The sequence below is a fragment of the Sminthopsis crassicaudata genome, chromosome 3 (assembly GCF_048593235.1).
Source record: "Sminthopsis crassicaudata isolate SCR6 chromosome 3, ASM4859323v1, whole genome shotgun sequence".
Lineage (NCBI taxonomy): Eukaryota > Metazoa > Chordata > Mammalia > Dasyuromorphia > Dasyuridae > Sminthopsis > Sminthopsis crassicaudata.
Window position 1 is genome coordinate 258647887 of NC_133619.1, and position 22250 is coordinate 258670136.

The 22250-nt window shown below is 34.2% G+C and overlaps 1 protein-coding gene across 3 annotated transcripts in view; it reads right to left on the reverse strand.

Moving 5' to 3' along the window:
* The window catches only part of ABCG1 (ATP binding cassette subfamily G member 1), a 111893-nt gene that overhangs the window by 20693 nt on the left and 68950 nt on the right, over window positions 1-22250 (reverse strand). For all 3 annotated transcript variants that reach the window (XM_074300570.1, XM_074300571.1, XM_074300572.1), the window contains 7 exons: window positions 21564-21614; window positions 18530-18675; window positions 14894-15017; window positions 13854-13968; window positions 5023-5171; window positions 4748-4849; window positions 319-487 (listed from right to left, as the gene is read on the reverse strand). In XM_074300570.1, the coding sequence (XP_074156671.1) occupies window positions 319-487; window positions 4748-4849; window positions 5023-5171; window positions 13854-13968; window positions 14894-15017; window positions 18530-18675; window positions 21564-21614 (856 nt within the window). The remainder of the gene's footprint in view (window positions 1-318; window positions 488-4747; window positions 4850-5022; window positions 5172-13853; window positions 13969-14893; window positions 15018-18529; window positions 18676-21563; window positions 21615-22250) is intronic.

Genomic DNA, 22250 nt, shown 5'->3' on the forward strand with positions numbered 1-22250 from the left:
GCTTCATATGGTTCCAGAATAGATAGTTATAATATTGCCACTGAATTATTTGAAGGATTTTTAGAAGTACCTCTGTCACCACTGATATTGGCACTCAAAATTCCATAAGAAATACATTTCTTTAGGTTAAATTAAATATTGCAATGTCTTTGTAGTCCTTTATATAAAATTCAAATATTTCAGCTATATGAAAAGTATTTTCTAAGAACATATTTCATATTCAAACAGTTTTGCAATAACAATTCCTGAATTTAGTGAAAATTTAAACTAGTTATTAAATAGTTATTAATAGCAGATGTTTCTGCTATTGTTACTCACAGGTGAGGACAGTAGGCATTAGTGCAGCAAACATGAGGAACAACATGGAAAAGAAGAGGAAACCAGAGTTGCTCAAGACTTTCTTTGCCTCATTTCCAATTCCTAAATATAGCAAGCCTATGAGAAGTCCAATCCCAATGTGTGATGTGATCCTTAAATGTGTTAATACCTAAAGGAAAACACATTTTACTCATGTTATTTTGGTTAATTTTGTATTAAATTAATTATACAATAAAAATAAATAATAATGAAATTTTGTCAGTAATTTCTTGTACCATTTAACATTTTATTGCTTAGATTATTGTTTATATATTGCCCTCAACATTCACCTTAGGTATTTTTTCCTCTGTGATGCTATCTGTTGTGCTCTGGATCTGATTGAGACCAGCATCCACAGTAGAACAAAATGATGCACTGTGGATCATTAAGCAATTAATCAAAGATTAACTTAGTTATTTAGTTATAGCAAGAGAAGGATATACAAAAGGGGAATGCACTGAGATACTTTCAAGTTGATTCAATTGAACAAAAGTATCTTAACTGAGTTGTTTGTTGTTATCTAGTAAGCATTACAGAATACTTAGTATTCCTTGTGATTGCTTTATACTGGAGTATAAAGTTAGGGAGTACAAAGGTGGAAAGTATGAGGAGAGAGAATATGGGGGAGAGAAATAGACTACATAACTGTAGGTGGAGGATTACTTGAATGGAATGTGGATGTGGGATTCCATTTTTGTAATGATTTGGTGATGGGAGACAGACTAACTCTTATCCATGCCAGATTAAGCTGAGTTCATTAATATATGCATATCTTCTCAAAGTTATAAGCAGCACCTTAGAGTTAGTTCATTAGCATAATATTGTTTTTCTGAGATGTTTTGCTCTAATTGTATATATCTGGAGTTTTTCTGAAGCTTGAAAACTAAGGGCAGTTAGCAGAACCAAGATACTGTTACATTAAGGCCTAGATAGCTAGCTTTCTTTAATTTGGTGCATAGTCTCAGAATATAGCCTTAGTTAATTTATGAGACAGTTTGCAAGAAACTGTTGTGCTATGTTAATTTATGGGACAGTCTGTAAACGATTTCTAGTTTTTCTTTATAATATTATTTCCTGCTATCATTATCTAATGCTAGCTATTTATAAAATTACTATTCTAGGTGGTGGAGTAACAACACAGTGTAGTATTAGCATATGATTTAAAAATTCATGTTTTAATCACTTTCATAAATATAGCATTGAATGGGGGTGAGGCCCTCATGGAAAGAAAAAATGGAAAGATTGCTCCAGATTTATAGTTTTTAGGAGGTATGATCATTTCCTCATGAAGGGCATTTTGGTTATAGAGAATGGCAAACAAAAAAATAAGGTTGGGGATACCAGTTTCTAATTTGTAGGTTGCAAAGAGTACTCTAAGTGTAGGAGCATCTGGATAAAGTATATAATTCTTTGTTTTATTATAGGCTTTCCTGTTTTTGAAAATGTATGTTTACTTAGAGACAGAATTTCAATGTATCTCCTCTACATCTGGAACTTGAAGAGTCTATGGCTGTACTTCCTCCCCTTGCTCTATCAAAGTGTGAATGTGTCTCTTATCTCTTTAAATAGAATATAGATGGGTAGAGCTTTGATGCCAGTATCAATCACAACAGATAAAGATTTAGCAGCTATTGGATTTTCTTTTATATAATGGAATAAAATGGTAGCATTTAAAGGATGCTTAGCATTTGGGTGGGTGGAAAAGAACTCTTCATTGGTTAGCAAGGAAATTGTGGCTTGTGTTCATCTCTTATCACTGAGATGTCTTCTGTCACTCTCCTCCATTACTGTTTCACAATATAGGAGTCATTCTTTGATGGAGTTCAGTTAGAAATGGATAAGAATAGAAACAAAAACCAGAATATGTCTCAATCTTATTGTTATTCTCTTATGCTTAAAATAACTGCTTATTGTAATTGAATAAAAACACTAGGATATAAAAACATCTTTTGTAGGTTCACTGAAACTACTTTTGAAACAAGATGCATCCAGGGTGATGGGAATGATCTGTTCTTCAACTAGTTTCCCACACAGTTTTGATTTGTTCCACTAATGCTTTACATCTTAAAAAAACATTTTTATTCTATATAGCTTTAAAAATCAGTATTTGGTGTGGTACAATCTCATAAAATATTGCTATTAAATTTTTATGGATCAATAAAATGTGATTATGGCCATCATTTTTGTTTGTGATAATGTTACAGTTCTTTACATTTTATTTGTTGAATTTGCAAGTATATTTGAAAGCCTCTTATCACATGGGGATTTGTTACCTGTTAGTTTATGAAAGTCAATTAGCTTCTGAATAATAATGTAGTTCACCAAATTGTTTTGTTGGTTATTCAGTGGATGTCAAATGTTTATAACCTACAGTGATTTGTAACAGTTTTTCCTGTTTTCTTGCATGATCTTCTTTTATCAAGAAGTCTGGTTCATTAATATATACTTATTATTATGATAATTATCATAATCACTATTAAATTTGGTAAATTATATAGTACTTTCAATGTACCATATTCAATGACACTAAGCTTTCTTCTTGAAAGATCTAACATTTTAATGTCAATATATTTGCATTGATCTATAAAGCTTCAAACTCACGGAACAGTATAATGGTTGAAGAATCAGATTTTTGAATCAACAAAAGGGGAATTGGAGAGATGCAAAAAGGTTGTTACATATTGCCAAAGATGACTTATGTGCAAAAAATGGCATTGAAACATCATCCAAAATAGATATAATTGGAAAAGAAGGCAGTCTATCATATAGAAGGGATGAAGAATAATAGTTTAAAATAGGACGGTGAGAATGGCTGACTCTTCATAGGAATTATAAAAGTTGAACTGGAAGTAAGACTAGTGGTCTAGGGGTGATATGACTCCTACAACTTCTTTGTCCATTTGACTTTTGGTTTCTAATCAGTACTTGCTACTGAAGATGACAGGGAAGGTGGGCTTCCTCTCTACAATGATTTCATCTATTATTAATGGTAGCACATTTGGTGTTTTGGGGGATATTGCTATTCACAAGGCTTTTGAGATCAAGGTTTCTGGACTTTCTCTTTTAGGATCTAATGTGAGATAGTGCTCAAAATGATAGTGATAGTGGTTGTTTGACTTCCCTGGAAAATATTATCCTCTATCTCTGCCTTCAAAAGTCCTGTACTTCCCAGAATGGATAGGATTTGTCTATATGGAGTAGAGGGAGGAAAGAAAGGAAATAATCCCAATGAACCATAGTTAGTGATCTAGGAATCAGTCTCCTTGAGGCTTCTGAAACTCCAGTTGCCCTAGAAATCATAGAATGAGCATAGGGCACTAGGTGGGAGAACAGATAGAACACTGGGCTTGGAATCAGGAAGACTTTTTAGGATTCTTGAAGATATTATGGGCCAGAACTTGGGACAAGGTAATATGCTTATTTCATACCTTTAAAAGGACTTTACACCTTTAGACTTCTGAAAGGAGTTTACACCTTTAAAAGGAGCAAGCTCATTGATTGTAAGAAGTTCCCACAAGCCCATGGGAGTACCCACAAGCCCATTTTCTGGGAGGATAAAAGAAGCCAAGACTCAGTGGGGAGGGGCAGTCTGGAAGAAGTCAGTCTGGAAGAAGTGAATTTGGATTGGGCCAAGGAAAAGACTTCTGTGGTTTCGTAAATCCAGCAGATTCACAAGTCTAAAGGAAAAGCCTGCTCATGGACTTCCAGGAGATTCACATTTAGGATTGAATTCTGGGAAACCCACAATCCCACCCTTGGAGGCAGAGTCTGATTCATTCCCACATCTACCTTCGTTCTGGCTGGAGGCTTTGGATTCAGAGGGAGTTAGAGACTGAAGCTGGCTGGAGATTTGGAAAGAGACAGTAAAGGACTTTAACTCCTGACTGCATTTTGGGGATTACTGGTACTGGAACTAAAACTAAGGCTGCCTCCCCAGAAGATCCCCAAGAGATCTCCTCCCAGAGAACAATTGCAATCTAGAGACAAGAGAACATTACATTTTGGCGCCCAACATGGGGCAAGGACTTTTGCTTATCTTGACTCTGGCTGATTTTGAGCCCTTCAGGGAGCTAGATCGGACATAACAAAGACTCATTCTCAGGAGTTCATATCTGACCTCAGAAGTAGAAGTCATTTACTAGCTGTGAGATGCCAGGAAAGTCATTTAACCCTGTTTGCCTCAGTTTCTTCATCTGTAAAATGAACAGAAGGAAAGGACCACTTCAGTATCTTTGCTGAGAAAATTTTAAAGTGGGTCCATAGATGATTGGACATGATTAAGCAATCACAACTGGTATGCCTATTCAAAGCATAGGAACATTCTGGAAGACATTATTAAAAGGATACAAATTGAATTTTTTTGCACATGAGCAAAATAAAGTCACCTTACCGAATCTCTCATGATGCTGAGAAATGTTCTTTTGAAGAGGATACAGAACTGAGTGAGACAGCTAGCTGAGAAGCTATGACAGCCTTCAGAAGAAATGGAGTTCTGAAGAAATAAAAGAGGATAAAGTCAAACTCCAAAATGAAGTGTTTTAGTTTTGTTTGCCAAAATGTCACATGTAACCTAGTATGCAATATAACATTGTTTCCCCTCTTGTTCCCATTTTAAAAGATTGACATTTCCTATTGAAACCCTTTAAATCATTTTGTCTACTTTACCTCTTCAGAGGCCCGGTGCCAAAGAAAAGGGTTCAAGTCAGCATCGCCCCCAAATTCTCTCTTGAATTCTGTGTCACACATACCCTCCCGTACAGCTCTCACCAGGCGACTGTTTTGATCACCATATTCACCAGATGCAACCTCCATTACTAGATGAAATATTTAGAAATGAAATTTAGTCACAGGATGCCAATAAATATTTAGAGATGTACCAACATCATTTATATTAAAGACATTTCACTACTACAAAATAATAAGATTGCTATTGTAAAGGAAGAGGGAATATTGCATATGTTTGAAAACAATTATATGTTATATATGTTAATATAATATAAACAAACATTAATAGTAATATTGCTAAAATTTTATATCTTACTATTGTTATATTCATCTTGTATTAAATAAAAATCATTTAAATAACAGAAAGTATTGGAAAGGTAGGCAAGAAGAGCTGTCAACATATCCTTTCTCAAAGGACTTATTTAAAGACACCTATTTAAAACCCAATTCTTTCCTTTCTCATGAATGGAACCTAGGGGCTCATTCCCTTTTGAGGGTGTATTTTATCCCTTTCCAATTAACTCAATCCTCTCAGGAAAAAGTGTAGCTTTCTATTCAACTTCAGTGCATAAACAAGTATCAACCAAGAAAAACATAAATAAAAATGTTTATGTTTTATTCCCTTCTAACCCAGGTTGATTACAGTGATATTTCCTGAACTTTCTATGGTTTGAGCTCTTTGCCAGACATTCACAATTAAATATAGTTTCTCTAATATTTGCTTTAATATTTAGACAGTTTAACCCTAGCCCCTAAATTACATCTGAACTTCTCTCTTTGTCTCTATCTCTGACTCTCCCTATGTCTCTTTCTTCTCTTTTCTCTCTTTCTTCTTCCCTCTCCCTCCCTCTTTCCCTTCCTTGCTCTCTGTTCTCTATTCTTGTCTCTTCCCTTCCTCTCCCTATCTATCTTCATTTGCCTCCCCAAGATTATGTGAAGTTTAGGCTCTAAATGTCATTTAAAATTACATCTGCCAATAAAATGGGGTTAAACAATTCCACAAATTAAAAACAATGCCAAAAATTGTTTGGGGACATAATTGCTATTATAGTTGATTACTTAATAAGAGGATGAGAAGCAAAACCAAAGAGAAAAACAAAAAGAGAAAAAACAAAAGCCAAAAAATAAAACAAAATGATGACACATTTAGATTAAGTATCAGGGCAGATATAAATGACTTGAGAATTCAAAAGAGAATCTATCAAGGCTATGAAGCTTAATTCCCTAATAGCTAATTCTCCTTTATAGGGACATGAGTTATATCCCAGATTATTATTATCTTTCTAGATCCACTGAGAGAGATGTCTTTATAGGCAAAAAATCACTAATATGTTATTTTCAACTCAATAAATAAAGGACCAACTATTACACTTGTGAGAATATTACCAGGTCCTTTGACATTATTCTAGTGAACTGAGAAAGCTGTTTCACAAGATGGAAACAGCGTTCTAAAGATTGGCTGTGCCCCAGAACCAGGTTTCTTTCTCCATAAGTGGTTTACAAGGAGTGGGACCTTTTCTATGTGATTCTAAATTGAGTCCACTTTGGTACTGAAACTCCCATATAAGGTAATTTAGTAATATTAAAGATATGGTTGGGTAAGAAGTTTTTCCTCATTTGTGACCTAGAATGTGAGGTCATTTGTCTTGACTAATCAGGGCAAAAATCCAGCCTATAGAGAGTGTAACCTTAGGCCCCTATATAATTCTTGTCTGTTATCTAGGCTTTGCTTCTCCTTGCCTAACTGCTAGTGGGGAGGGAGATGCTCTTTCCCATGAGATTGTAAAAAAATTCCTTTCCGCTTTTGCCTTGAGAAATTTCCTTAATTTATTTGATTTATTTGAGCTAGTGGTCTTGTCCCACACACTAATTTCTAATCAAATCATTTAATTTGTTTAGAAATATAAATGACTTTTATAGTCTCCACATAGTTGTCTATAAACAGTAGTTCTATTAAATTACTCAGTCCTTCACACCCTATATTTAGCTAACTTATTCTGTTAAAGCTTATTCTGTTAAAAGAAAATATGCGCATTTAGTATGAGTTTGAAATATAAAACTAGCCATAATTGAAAATTTTTGTGCCGTAGGCAACCAACAGAACCTTCCTCCCCCTCCTCCCTTTCCTTCCCCCTGGGCAAACAATCCTTAAAGGTGGACTTCATGGGCTTAGTGACAGGAGGTGGAAGACAGAGATCTCAATATTCCAAAGCCAGCTCTGGGAAAAGCCACTTTACAAATAATATTTCATTTTGTCCTCATAACAACTCTGAAAGGTAAGTGGCAAACAGAAAAACAGACAAGCAAACAAGCTAAGCAGTCTTTATATGATGAAGTAAAATGCCAGAGATAAGGGTTATCTTCAATCTTTTATAATTTGTCTATTTATACTTATATACACATTTTACATGTGCTATATACAACATATGTACATGTGCATACATATCTGTATGCATATACATATATACACGTTTTAGAAGATGTGTTATATATTCCATCATAGTGATGTATATCTATATATATTTACACACATGTGCACATGAATATATTTGTACAATACACATGTCCCTTTGCAACTAAATTTATTTAATTAACATTTTATTTTATTTTATTTTTTCCCCTGAGGCTGGGGTTAAGTGACTTGCCCAGGATTACACAGCTAGGAAGTGTTAAGTGTCTGAGACCAGATTTGAACTCGGGTCCTCCTGAATTCAGGGCTGGTGCTCTATTCACTGTGCCACCTAGCTGCCCCCAACTAACTTATTTTAAATAAAGTTTTAAATGATCAAAAATCTGTTTTCTATTTCTCTCACCTAACCCCATGCTCCATAGAGAAAACAAAACAAAACAAAACAAAATAAAGTTCCTATTACAAATAGGGATTGTCAAGTAAAACAAATCACTGCACTGACCATGTACAAAAAAAAATTCTCAGTATTCACACTTTCTGTCTCCTCTATAAAGAAATAGGTAGCATCTTTCAAAAATATTAGTCTTCTGAGTTACTAATCTTTCAAAGTTGTTTATAATGTTTTCACATTATAAATCATTCTGGTTCTATTTAATCACATTTTGCATCCATTTATACAAATATTTCCAGATTTCTCAGAACTCATGTTTTTTTTTATCATTTCTTACATCACAATTTTATTCCTTAACATTTATTAACAAAAGCTTGTTCAAGCTCTCCTTGAGTTTAAGAGCAGCCTGGAGTCAGAAAGACCTGATTTTATATCTACTCTCAGAAAAACACTAGCTATAGTGATCCTGGGCAAGTCACTTGACCCAGTTTGCCTCAATTTTCTCATATGAAAAATGAACTGAAGAGTCTGCCAAATAGGATAACAAGTGAGATAACAAAGAGATAGACATAACTAAAAAACAATTTGAACAATAAAAATATATATCATGTCCCAATGTAATATTTCAAATGGTTTATTCTTGTCTTAATTTTATACGATTACTCATTCATTTTACTCTTTACTGCTTTAACTCATATTGTCTGTACTTGAAAGTTTCTAAGTAGTTCTGGTCTTTCCATCAGGAATGCTTAGAAGTTCTCTATTTCATTAAAGAACCCTTTTCTCTCCTATGATTATACTCAGATTTTCTGGATAAATTACTCTTGGTTGTATTTATCCTTTGTCTTTTAGAGTATTGTTTTCTAAGCTCTCTTCTTCTTTAGACTGATAACTTCTGAATCATATGATCTTCTTCACTCACTTTGTTTTTAATATCTTTTTGTAATTGTCCAATTGAGTTTTTAAGTGAGTTTTTTTTCTTCTATGGAATTTTTTTCCATTTCATCAATTTTTTAGAGAGCTATTTTCTTTTTCCAACTCACTAATTTTATTTCTCAATGATTTGATTTCTTTATCCACTCTGTCTTTAAATGCATGGGATGACTTCTCCAGACTCTCTTGCCAAGCTTCCCTTTCCTTTTCCCATTTCTCTTCTAGCTCTCTTGTGAGAGTCTTTTTGATTTCCTCTAGGAGAGTCTTGTATATTGAGGAGCAGATCATATCCCCCTTAGGGGATTCCTCTGGAGATAGTCTGCTTTTAGTCTCCTCAGGGTTTGAAGTCTGCTCTCTATCCATACAGAAACTGTCAATGGTTAGAGTCCTTTTAAATTTTTTGTTCATTTTGTCAGAGCGGAATTGAAGAAAACAAATTGACAAGAGGAACAATTGGTCTGTTTCTGGGGGGGGATGGGGCTGGATGGTGTTACTGTGCTTTCTCTACAGACTGCAGGAGACAGCAGCGAGGCACTAACAGGACAGTGATGGCTGTGCTGCCTCTGTGCTCTGAGGCTCTAAGAACGTGCTGAGTCACTCTGGGTGGGGTTGGGGGTATCCAGGTCCCGAGAGACACTAGCTTTCCGGGGTTCTTTAGCTCCTGTGTTTACACCTTCTCTGCTTATCCTGGTTTGCTGCTATGATGGAATATTCACACTGGGGTAAAGGTCATTCCACAGCAATGGCAGAGATTGCACCCCAACCCCCTCCGGTCTGAGCTGCCTGCCTCGCTCTTACTGCTTGCCCTCAGCCTGTGCCCAGTCTTTTCGTCCCCTCCCCCAAGCAAACACAGACCTTTTCTGGTGAATTTCAAGGATGTCTTCTGTTGGTAATTATTTGTGGGTTTTTTTTTTCCGATTAAGCATTAATTCCAAGGCTTGTCATGAAGTAAATTCTGAGAGAAAATGTGGAGCTCAAGCAGCTGTGTGCCTCCTCTTCGCCATCTTGGCTGGAACTCTGAATCATATGATCTTGACCATAGCTATTCTGTACTTGAATTCTTTCAGACTGTTTGCAACATATTTTTTCTTTGACCTCAAAGATATGGATTTCTGCTATGGAGTTTAAATTTGGGGATTTCTTTCAGTAGATAATCACTGCATTCTAATAATAGATCTGAACAGTTTTTATTTAAAATCTTGAAATGTGATATCTAGATTATTTTTATTTTTTGGTCATGACTTTCAGTTGTCTAATGAATCAAATTATCCTCAATTTGTTTTTCAAGTCAGTTGTCTTTGTTTTGAGATACCTTTCATTTTCTTCTATTTTTCCAGTCTTTTAACTTCTTAAAAATTACTTCTTGTTATTTCTTGGAATCATTAACTTCTGTTTGCTCCATTCTCATCTTCATGGGGTTTGTTATCTGGTTTAGCGCCTCTCATGCCAAGCTGTCTATTCTATATCTAGTACTTTTTTCCACAACACTCATAATTTTCCAATTTTTCTTCTACTGTTCTCATTTTATTTATATAAAAATATTTTAATTATTTTTAAGTCTTACATGAACAGATGCTGAGTGAAATGAGCAGGACCAGGAGATCATTGTATACTTCAACAACAATATTATATGATGATCAATTCTGATGGATGTGTCCATTTTCAACAATGAGATGAACCAAATCAGTTCCAATAGAGCAGTAATGAACTGAACCAGCTACACCCAGAAAAAGAACTCTAGGAGATGACTATGAACCACCACATAGAATTTCCAATCCCTCTATTTTTGTCCACGTGCATCTTGGATTTCCTTCACAGGCTAATTGTACACTATTTTAAGTCCGATTCTTTTTGTACAGCAAAACTGTTTGGTCAAGTATACATATATTGTATTTAATTTATATTTTAACATATTGAACATGTATTGGTCAATCTGCCTTCTGGGTGGGGGGAAGGAAGGGAAAAATTAGAATAAAAGGTCTGGCAATTGTCAATGTTGTAAAATTACCCGTGCATATATTTGGTAAATAAAAACTATTAAAATTATTTTTAAGTCTTATTTTATCTTTTCCAAGAATTCTAATTGAATTTGTGCCAGGCTATGTATTTCTTTGATGCTTTGCTTATAAATGTTTTGGAAGCATTTTCTTCTTTTAGATGTGTGTCTTGAACATCCCAGTCACTATAATAGGTTTGTTGTTGTTATTGTTGTTAGGATTCTTTTACTGCTGTTGTTTTTCATTCCTACTTATAGACTTGTTGCTGTTTCCATCCTACTTACAGACTTTGGACTTGATTTTCAGATTCAATTCTGAATACTTCTGGGGTGAAGGTCCTGCTCCTACTTCCTTGAATTGGTGAGTGTTAAATTATTTCAAGACTTGAGGGATAGACAGTTTAGGCTGTGAACTTCTAAGCATTCAGTGCTCCAAAGTGGTCTGACCCAGAACAAAGTCTTCTCTCTGTTCTCCTCATCTGAGCTCTGCAAGTTCCTGACCTCAGTTTAGATATGAGCAAAAAACCTATGGGATTGTTTTTATTTGGAATTCCAGCAGATTGCTAATGGACTCAACTATTTCTAACCAGCTGGAAAGGTCTGCTAATTCAGAGTGACAGAACTGCATACATCCTTTCAGTCTGATCTTTTTGCCCTAGTTATTCTGCTATAAGTTAAGATAAGGGCTAGATCTGAGAATTGGGCCTGTTCCTAGGGTCAGAAACACACAGTTGCTGGTTGCTTCTAAAGTTACTTCTTGCTGAGGACATAGTCTAAGGTGCAAAGAAAATACTCTTTTCCCTAGATCACAGGAAACAACAAAGCTGCTGATTTATAATACTATAAATCTATCCTACACAAGTTTGGGTCCTTCTTTGTTGAATGTGGAACCTCTTTCTCCTTTACTACATAGCATAGCATTTCCTAATACTTTCTATCTTTATTTTATCATATGAAAAGATAAAATGGATAATTTTGATAACATTAAATTAAGCAGGGCTTATATATACAAAACCAATGCCAACAGAAAACTGGGATAGGGGGAGAATTACAGCAAATTTCTCCAATAAAGGCATAATTTCTCAAATATAAAGACATCTGAAGCAAATTTGTATGAATACAAGTCATTCCCCAATTGATAAATGGGCAAAGGATGTGAACAAGAAGTTTGCAGATGGAAAAACCAAATCTCTCTTTAGTCACATGAAAAAAATGTTCTAAATCACTATTGATTAGAGAAATAAAACTAAAGTAACTCTTAGGCACCAATTCATACTGATAATATTGGCTAATCAGGACAGAAAAAGAAAATGACAAATATTGGAGGAAATATGAGAAAATTGGGACACTAATACATTGCTGATGGAATATGAATTGATCCAAACATTCTGGAGAGCAATTTGGAACTGTGCCTAAAGGATTATAAAACTATATATATATAATCTTTGACCCAACAATACCACTACTAGTTTTGTGTCTCAAAAAGATTTTAAAAAGAAAGGGACATAAATGTACAAAAATATTTATAGCAGCTCTTTTTATGTCTGGCAAAGAATTGGAAATTGAGGAAGTATCTCTAAATTGGAAAATTGTTGAATAAGTTATGGTATATGATTGTGATGGAGTACACTTTGCAATAAAAAATGATGAGCAGGATGCTTTCTGTAAACCTGGAAAGACACAAGAACTAATGTGAAGGTCCAGGGAAACATAGTAAAAATATTGTAAGGTAATCAATTGTGAATAACTTAGCTATACTCACAATGATCACAATATGACTAATATGAAAATATGTTTTGCATGATTGCACATGTATAACCTGTATCAAAATGTTTGCCTTTCCAATGAGGGGGGAGGTGAGAGAAGACAGACAGGAAACAATTGGAACTCAAAGTTTAAAAAATATAAAAAATGCTTTTACATGTAATTGGAAAAAAATAAAATAATAAAAAAGTGAAAAAAAGTGGTACACAAAGAATCAGACACCACTGAAACTAAACAAAAACAATATACTTGTTCCATAATTTTTTTGCTCTATTTATTTTGGCTATTGTAATATTTCTAAAATTATGTCTTTTTTTTTTTTGTCTTATCTGACCTCCTAAATCTCTCTTTGTCTTTTTGTTTTTTACTTCTGTCATTCTTTGACTTTTCCCAATTTCAGACTCTTCTTTATGTGAATCCTTTTATTATGCAAAATCACTTGGAAAATAATTTTCTAACTGCTGTCTACATTAAGCAACATCAGGAAAATCTGCATTAGACTTCTTGTAAGGAACAGACTCTCTAGTAACTTAATATTACTATCAAGACAATGGACTCAGAAAAGTCTTTAGCCATCTCATAAAAAGAAGCTTGGATTGATCACTAGTGGCCTTGGGCTTGTTGAGAGAACACTTTAATAAAGATGTAAACTAATTATTTTTGACAAGTAATTACTAATACCAGTTGCTTCTTCACTTGATATATAAAAAACCAACAACACTGAATATTCCAAGTTAAGAATAGAGGGATAACCTTTTAGCAAACTTATTTTTTGAGGATTAAAGTTATTGCCCTTAAAAAAAAAAGCAAAAAAAAAAAAAAAAAAAAGCAAAAAACCTCTCAAATTATCTTGTTAGATCAATAAAGGGATTAAAAGTATACTTTATCTAACTTTTCATTTTTAAAGAAATCTCTTTTCATTTAAATTATTGAGCTTTGGTCAAGTAAAAAGGGGCACTGAGGCACCAGATCTCTGGGAGCAGTAGTTTCTAGGGATTTATGAAACAAAGTCATTAAGCAGGAAAGAGAGAGCTCTTCACTTCTTCCAAAAGTACCATAGCTCCAAGCTTATTGCTCCCATCCCTTCTACTCCATCAAAAGAGTTTTTATAGCTAGGTAGGGCAAAGCTTCAAGGATAAGAAAATCACTCCTTTCAGATGCAGAAGCTTCAGATAAAAGTACAAAGACTCGAAAAAGTAGAAGCTATTCTTGTTCTTTTTCTTCCTACTGGTTAAGAATAAAAATGAGCAAAAGAGAGGATTAATTTTCACACTTACCAAAATCTGCTGGGTTGTGGTAAGTTGGACAGTTTAGACCTAAATCTCTCAAGTAAGGTACTAGATTTGAAACTCTTCCCCGGTATACACATTGTCCTTGGCTGAGGACATAAAGCTGAAAGAAAAAAAAAAAAAAAAAAAAGAAATAATATGAGAGAAAAGAGAAGGACTTGTGGTACAATGCTCCTTTTCTTTATGTAATGAGGGTTTGAAAGCTCTTTTTTGTACAAATGCTCATCTTTACATGGACTTTTAATTTTCCATAAAAAGTATTAGCAAAACCTTAAACTCCAAACAAGAACTTAACTTAAACTTAAACTCCAACTTAAATGCTCCAAACAAGAAGAGGCAGCAGGTGGACTGGATTTTGATCACTTTAATATAGCTTCATATTTCTCTTTTGAAGTAGCAATATGAAACTGTTTCACTGGAAAATAGTATGTCAGAAACTTGCCATAGATCTACATCTCATACCAAAAGAAGGCAAAAAGTGACCTACGTGATGTAGGTATAGGAGAGCTAGGAACAATTTACTTATCAGATATTTGAAAAAAGGGAGAAATTTATGACCAAAGAGGAACTAGATAATATATGAAATGCAAAACAAATACTTTTTATTACATTAAATTAAAAAGGTTTTCTAACAAAAGCAATACAACCAAGATTAGGAGGTAAGCAGAAAGTTAGGACACAAAATTTAACATCCAGTGTTTCTGAAAAAGAATCATTTCTAAAATATATAGAAAGAAGAGTCAAATTTATAACAATACAAGTCATTTCCCAATTGATAAATGGTCAAAGGATATGAAAAGACAACAATTTCACTCCATACCATTTTATTTATTGGCTCAATTTGATCCAACTCAAACAAATATTTGTCAAGGTATTCTGTCTTTAAAAAATGAATTGATAGAGATAAAATTAAAACTATGGTTATGAACAAATATGAAGACAATGTACCATCTGATATATCAATAAAAAAGGTAATAAATGTGAATGCAATTTCAGGGAATATATCTATTGGGTAAAATGAAATATACCTGATCAAATAGCTCAAATAGTTTAGCACTGGGTTGATGGATTGTACAGATAATCGATCGGCCTCCCTGTGCCAAAGCTTTCATCAATGAGACAACTTGGAAACAGGAGGCACTGTCCAAACCACTGAAAGAAAAGAAGAAAAAGATTAAGAAACATATGGATATCTATCAGTAGTCAGAAAAGCAGAAGACTGAGCTAAATTTTGAGAGACAAATTCTTCCATTTTTCTGCTGTAGGAAGGTCACGGCCTCAAGTGATAATGTATTACAAGAACCATTTTGTGCCTTGTTTTAGGAATATTGACATATTCTATACTCTCCTTCTGATATCTTTTTTGGCAAAATATCTGATAATTCAGAAACACGAGCCTAATCAAGATGGAGATAATTTCAAACAATCCCACTATGGGAAGGTGCTTTAATAACTTTCCAGGAAGGCCTTCAAAAACACATTATAAATATTTTTCCTGTTGTAGTAAGTATGTGAGGTTAATATACATGTTTTAAATTTTAGCAGTGGACTATATGCAGATAAGAGTTCATTAGAAGCATTTGATGACAAAGGATCATAACATTAAAAAGTGTATTTGCTGCTGGAGATAAGAAATACTTAGGAAGCCATTTTTTCAATTCAATCCTCAGACCATCAATTATTTCCTACTTTCCAAACATCATGATTTTGATATCTAGTTTCAGTTCTGTAGTGACAGGGAAAGAGTGGTATCAATAAACTTATATAGTTTATAATCCAGTATATAAGACCTATCCTGGCTTCCCTATCCTAGGACTTTCTCAAGTTGGTAGAACCAGGTAGTCCACCCTTGAATAAGGCCTGCCACATGCCCCTGGATTCTTGGGTCTCTAGAATCTTTTCTCGTGTATGTCTAGAATTTCTAATTCCATATATGTTCCCATATCTATTCTTATTCTATCCTGCTGTTTGGTGGATTTCCTGGGGTTTCATAAGACATATCATCACCTGCCATGGTATTGGGCCTTGTGGAAGGACAGTTTAATTATCCCACAATAGATTTCTTTTCAATCTTTTTTACTTTACCTGGACTCATTCCCAAAAGATTAACCCACTTCTATCTCCCACTACCTCATGCTCTTCCCACTTCAGTTGCTGAGATGTACATCCCTAATTGCCTTATCCTTTACTCCTATTCATCTCAAAGCAAGCTTACCCTAACATCCCATTGCAAATCTCTCTAACTGGTTCAGTGAAGAAATTTCTTTTCATTTTAAACCTTTCTCATTCCTTCTATTTCCTGGCACTCATTAAGACATGGTGCCTTTCTGAAGACATTATTTCTCTCAATACTCTTTCCAAGACAATTGTACTTTGTCATACCCCAGCTTACTGGTTGTAGTGGGATTATTAGAATACTCTTTGTTCCCCAATGTCTCTTCTAGATGCTTCTCTGCTATCTTCATTCAGCTACTTCTCTTTTGAAGACTATACTGTTCATGTTTATCATCTAATCCAGATATTAGTGACATGCATCTATTTATAATGAGGATATTCTCCTTTTCTCATGACTGGCTTAGAGCCCTCTCTCCAACTTTGGTCTTATACAAAGGGATTTCAACATACATATTTGATGCTTCCTTAAATACTCTAGCATATCAGTTCTTCAATCTGCTTAATTCTAAAGACTCTTCAATTCTACTATACAGAGATATCTTTGATTTTGTCAATACTTGTAAGTATTCTATTCAGCTACACACAGATATCTTTGATTTTGTCAATACTCATAAGTATTCTATTCCCATGCTTATGAAGTCCAAAATTTTTATCTGATCATAACATTTTAACATTTCATTTTATAATCCAGAACCCTGTATTATGACCTCTGGCTCTCCTTTCCCATTTTGAATCCATTAGTGAACCAAATATAGTGTCCTCCACTTTCAAATCCCTTACCTCTTGTCCTGTCACTATTCCCGTTTTACCAATCTGAATCTTGAATTAATCTTAGCATTTATCTCCTTTGTACCTATTCAGCTGTGGAATGAAGGTGGAGTAAATAATTAACCCATGCTTATTGGGTCTACCACAAATTTATGTTCTCTAATTTAAATGAGAATGAGAATTATTCCATTTCTCCCTAATTAATTCACTATCCCAATCTCCATAGAGACTTTCTAACCTTTTTCATCTCTCCCAGTCCTTTCCCATACAACTCTTTGCTGAGCCCACATTCTATTTAACTATAATCACAATCTTATCTATTCCAGTAGCAGAATAATACAAGGAAAGTGAGATGTATGTGTTTACCAAAGAGACATATTAGAATCTGAAAAGATTTCAAGAAAGAGATGACTATAAGAGCGATCATCTTGTACTTTAATTTAAAAAATTATACCATTTTCTGAGAGCTCCCTCTTTTTCCCACTTTACATCATTCAGACAATTATTTCCACTTTCATTTTTTTTGCAATAAAAAGTTGGCCCTTTTCCTTGTCAAGGCCTATCTTTTCAAATCAGTCTATGAATTAAAAACAAACAATTTTTGGATAACTGCATTTCAATATAACTGTTTTATTTGGTAATCATATGCATTTTATTTCATACATTCAAAAATATTATTCTGAGCAGGGGGCTACAGATTTCAGTAGGCTGCCAAAGTGGTTCATGACACAAAAAAGGCAAATATTGGCCTGTTTTATGTTCAACTTTAGTTTCTGCCCATCTTCTCCATGATCCTTCTATCGTTCCTATTCTCCTTATCTTTGAATTTTCACTATTTATTATTCTCTTCCTTGATAGCTAAAAACCAACTCACCTCAAGAAAAGATTACTATGATTCTCTGTAGATATCCTATATCTTTCCTCCCCTTCAAAACCAAATTATTTGAGAAAGCTATCTAACTATGGTTTCCTTTGCTTTGTCAAACAAATGACTTGGATGACCCACTATGCTTCTTCCATGTTGTATTTATGAGGTTCATTTTTTTGAACCCAAATACAATCTATTTAATTTCTCCCATCATGCTCAGCCAGAGCTCTAGTCTTTTAAGATCTTTTTAGATTCAGATTATATCCCCTAGCATATTAGCTTTCCCTCCCAGCTTCATAACAACTGTAAATGGGCTAAGCATATATCCATATACCTTTAGCCAAGTCATTTATAATCACATTAAACAGGGAAATATAAAGCAGAAATCCTTGTGGCAACTGTACTTTGGACTTATGCTGGCTTCTGTTCACAGTTATGATTTGCTTAGCACAATGCGAAAACCATTGGATCTGGAGTCAGGAAGACCTGAGTTCAAATGCATTCTCATACATTTTGTAATTGTGTGACCCTGGACAGATCACTTAACCTCCATCTGCCTCAGCTTTCTGAACTGTAAGATAGATAAGAACTTAGAAGATTGTTGTGAGGATCAAACAAGATATTTATGCAGCATTTAGCACAAGGTAGGTACTATATAAATGCTTATTTCTTTCTTTGTCCTTCCCTTAAAATTAACTTAGAAAAGACTGATATAAGGAATACTTTGAATATTAATAAATTCATAGATGTAGTAATGTTATATAGCAAAGTAAACTCATAATTTAACTTTAGTATTATTTTTGTTGTCTTTCATGAAAAAATGTCTTAGTTACAACAGATTTTTCTAACTCACCTAGTAGGTTCATCAAAGAACATGACTGGTGGATTGTTCACCAATTCCAAGGCAATGGCAAGGCGCTTTCTCTGGCCTCCAGAAAGACTTCCTGTTCTTGTGTTAGCACAGGACAACAGACCTAATGCTGTCAGAATCTCCTTCACCTAGAAGATTAATTCAAAAATATAAGTGCCATTACCACATTCAAACTATAATATTTGCTAAAGTCAAAACATGGGAAGCACGATTAAGTTACTCAAGTTATTTTAAATACAAAGGCCACATAGCCCTCTCTATTTCAGAACTTTCAAGTTAACTTTCTTATAATACAGGTAAAGTATTTAAAACTCCCCCAAAACAGCTGCAGAATCTTCTCACTCTCCACATCAACACTGATGCACACTTGTGAATTGTACACACTTTTTGTTTTGGATCAGTGTCTCTAATTTGATTACTCATGCAGAGCTATTTCTAAAAAAGTGACAAAACTAAAAACAGGAGCCAAACCATTTAAAAACACCACTGCTTACTCTCTTAATAATCATACATGTTAGTCCCATAAACTAAATATCCCCATTCTATTTTCACCTACCTTCCTGCTGCTATCTCTGTGTCCCCTATTGTATTGTTAACAAACTATCCTCCATATTGGAATTGTGTCCTTCCTCCTGGAAATTACTTTGTATATACATAACAGAATATAAACTCCTTAATGGCAGAACTATCTTGTCTTTGTATGATCAATACTTAATTAGATGTCTGGCTTACAGTAGGCACTTAAAACATGCTTGCTGAATTGAATTGAAATGGAGTTTACAAGAAGACATGTCACCTCTCATTTTTATCTGCAAAGGATCACATCTAGATAAGCTGCCATAGGCAACTTTAACAAGACTCTGGTAGTGTATAATATTTTATCATTGTTCCTATTAATGTAAGTCCTTGCCAGCTGAGCATTCCAAGTACTACTGTTCGAGTTCAATTAACTAGGAGATGGGTTAATGGAAAACAGAACTCACAAGAAAGAATATTACTATTTTAGGTTTCTTAATTATTCAGGGTTAGTTGGCACAAAATGTTTTTTCATTTATAGAATGCAGAGAACATTTCTAAGCTATATTTCACTAATATAGGACAAAATAGGAAAAGGAATGCCAACAAGTCAGATGCTGATTCTTATTGCTAAGACTTGTCCCTGTGAAAATGCTAATAAAGCTTCTTCGTTTCTACTTTCTCTTTCCATAATTTATTGGTTGTAGATGAGTTAAATAATTAGCTTCTCTTCACTAGGTTCATCTGGGAAAGAATTTATCAAATAACTATCTTAGAGTAATTTGTTTGTATCTAATTATTTTATTAGATTATCTTCATGAGGAATGGATGATTCCTTATGTAAAATTTTCACCTTCCTGAGAGATGAAAATATATTGTATATATAAAGTAACAAACACAGCTTTAGAATAGCATTTATAGAAACATTGAAATTATTTAATATTAATTATTAAACCTTTATCAACAGGACACCCTAATTTAAAATAAAGGATAGGGAAAGAGAATAGATTTGTGATTTCACTGGCATGAATAACTTTCAAATGAAAAAACTTCCTCTACCAATATAGCTCAATGTTTTCTCTGCAATGTTTAATCTTAGAGAGTTGTCTAAAAAACAAACAAACCAAAAAACTTGCTTGGGATTCCAATGCCAGTATTCCAAAGCCAAGACTTGAACTCAGATCTTTTCATATCAGCTTCCTATCCATACTACCTTCTCAAATAATTAAAAAGATTTTAAATTTATTTTGTATTTACTGAAGTAACATTTACTAAGCATCTGCTAGGTGACCTACTCTGCTAGATACTGAGGATTCAAAGACAAAAATAAATAATCCTTTTCCATTATATTGGGGGTTGGAGGGAGAAATTACACACAAAAAAGGAAATGTAAAATGTATACAAACTAATTAGGAGTAGAGAAAATTAAATGCTAAAGGGAAAATCTTGCCTAGTAAGAAGAGGAATTCCTGAATAGAACCACATTCAAAAAGACCAAATAAAAGTAATTCACTTCATCTTCTTCAATCAAACTAAATTCCAAACCCTCAGAGATACCTAATTGATGAGGTTCTGGAGATTGCAGATGGAGCACTGATGAAATTGTTCCCTGGAGCAAATGGGGAAAAGGATCTGATAGAGATCAGCTGAGCTCCATGGTCCCACCCTCTGTGGAGGTTATCCAGTCAGAAATCCAAGTTATGTCAAACCTTTGAGGCCCATCCTCTGGAAAGGTCATAGGTAGCCCACCTATATCTTATTAGAAAATCCAGTCATGTTCCTGAGATTACCCATAAATCAGTTTATGACCCATGCCATCTTTGCTGAATCTCTTTTGGGTCAGTCCACCTGAACACTCTGTCTCATGCTGTTTTTCCCCTTCCCCTTTCCCTTTGCCATGTGGCATCTCTACAAATACCACTAAATGTTTTACAGCATCTCTCCTCTCAGATCCCACTTCTCTTCCTTATAACTAACTCTTTTAGGGTGTTAAATCCCCTTTAGCCAACTAAGGGTACACTCCAACCTCATGAGATATTTCCTTTCTCCTGGCTCATTGTAAATTCTATTAGGGAACTTGTCTTTTCCATCATTACTTTTTCTTGCTATGTGATCTCCTATTCTATTTCATATTTATCATTCTTGCTGTATGCTCTTTCTCTCTATTTTGTCTGGAACCTCTTCTCCTAAATAAACCTTCCTTTTGTCAAAGAGAATGGCTATTGTGAATTTTTCACATGACCAAACCCCTACAGTTGGTGTCTTCCATTATCTAAGGCCTAAATAGCATCATTTGGTGCTATGTAAATCATATCATAAGTTCAATTTTAATAACTGGGAAAGGGAGAATTATTCACAAATACTCTCCAGACATTGTTCTGTCTTCTTTAGGTCCAAGGAACTATGAGTACTGGGCTATAACAAGGCATTAGCCATACTAACACATGGCCTAATTTGATTTAAAGTATTAATAACATTCATTTCTAAGACTTATACATACCATCTCCTTTCTGCCTTCATCCTTCTCTTGAAGTTTTAGATGAGCAGAAACCTGAAACAGGACAAAAAACGACCCAGAGAAGGTTATGTAGAAGGAAGTTGTGTCTGGAAGAACCAAATTTTAAATAACAAAACCAAAGCAAACAAAAGGTCCCATGAAAGGTTCCTACACAATTTAAAGGGCATCTTGTGCTATTTCTCAGATCAACTCAACTGCTTTTGTTGTATGGAAAGAATTTTGAAAAGAAAACTTCAGGAAGTTTGCTTTTTTCATCTAAATATTTATCTAATGTCCCAGTTTCCTTATTAGAATAAAAAGTTTGTTATACATAGAGAAGAGCTAATCCAATTCCAATTGATCAATGATGGACAGAATCAGCTACATTCAGAAAAGGAACACTGGGAAATGAGTGTAAACTGTGAGCTTTTTTGTTTTGTTTTTCTTCGCAGATTATTTTTACCTTTCTTCCTTTGCAACAACAACAACAAAATTCAGTTCTGCACATATATATTGTACCTAAGATATACTATAAGATATTTAATATGTATGGGAATGCCTGCCATCTAGGGGAAGGGGTGGAGGGAAGGAGGGGAAAAATTCGGAACAGAAGGGAGTACAAGGGATAATGTTGTAAAAAAAAAAAAATTACCTATGCATATGTACTGTCAAAAAAATGTTATAATTATA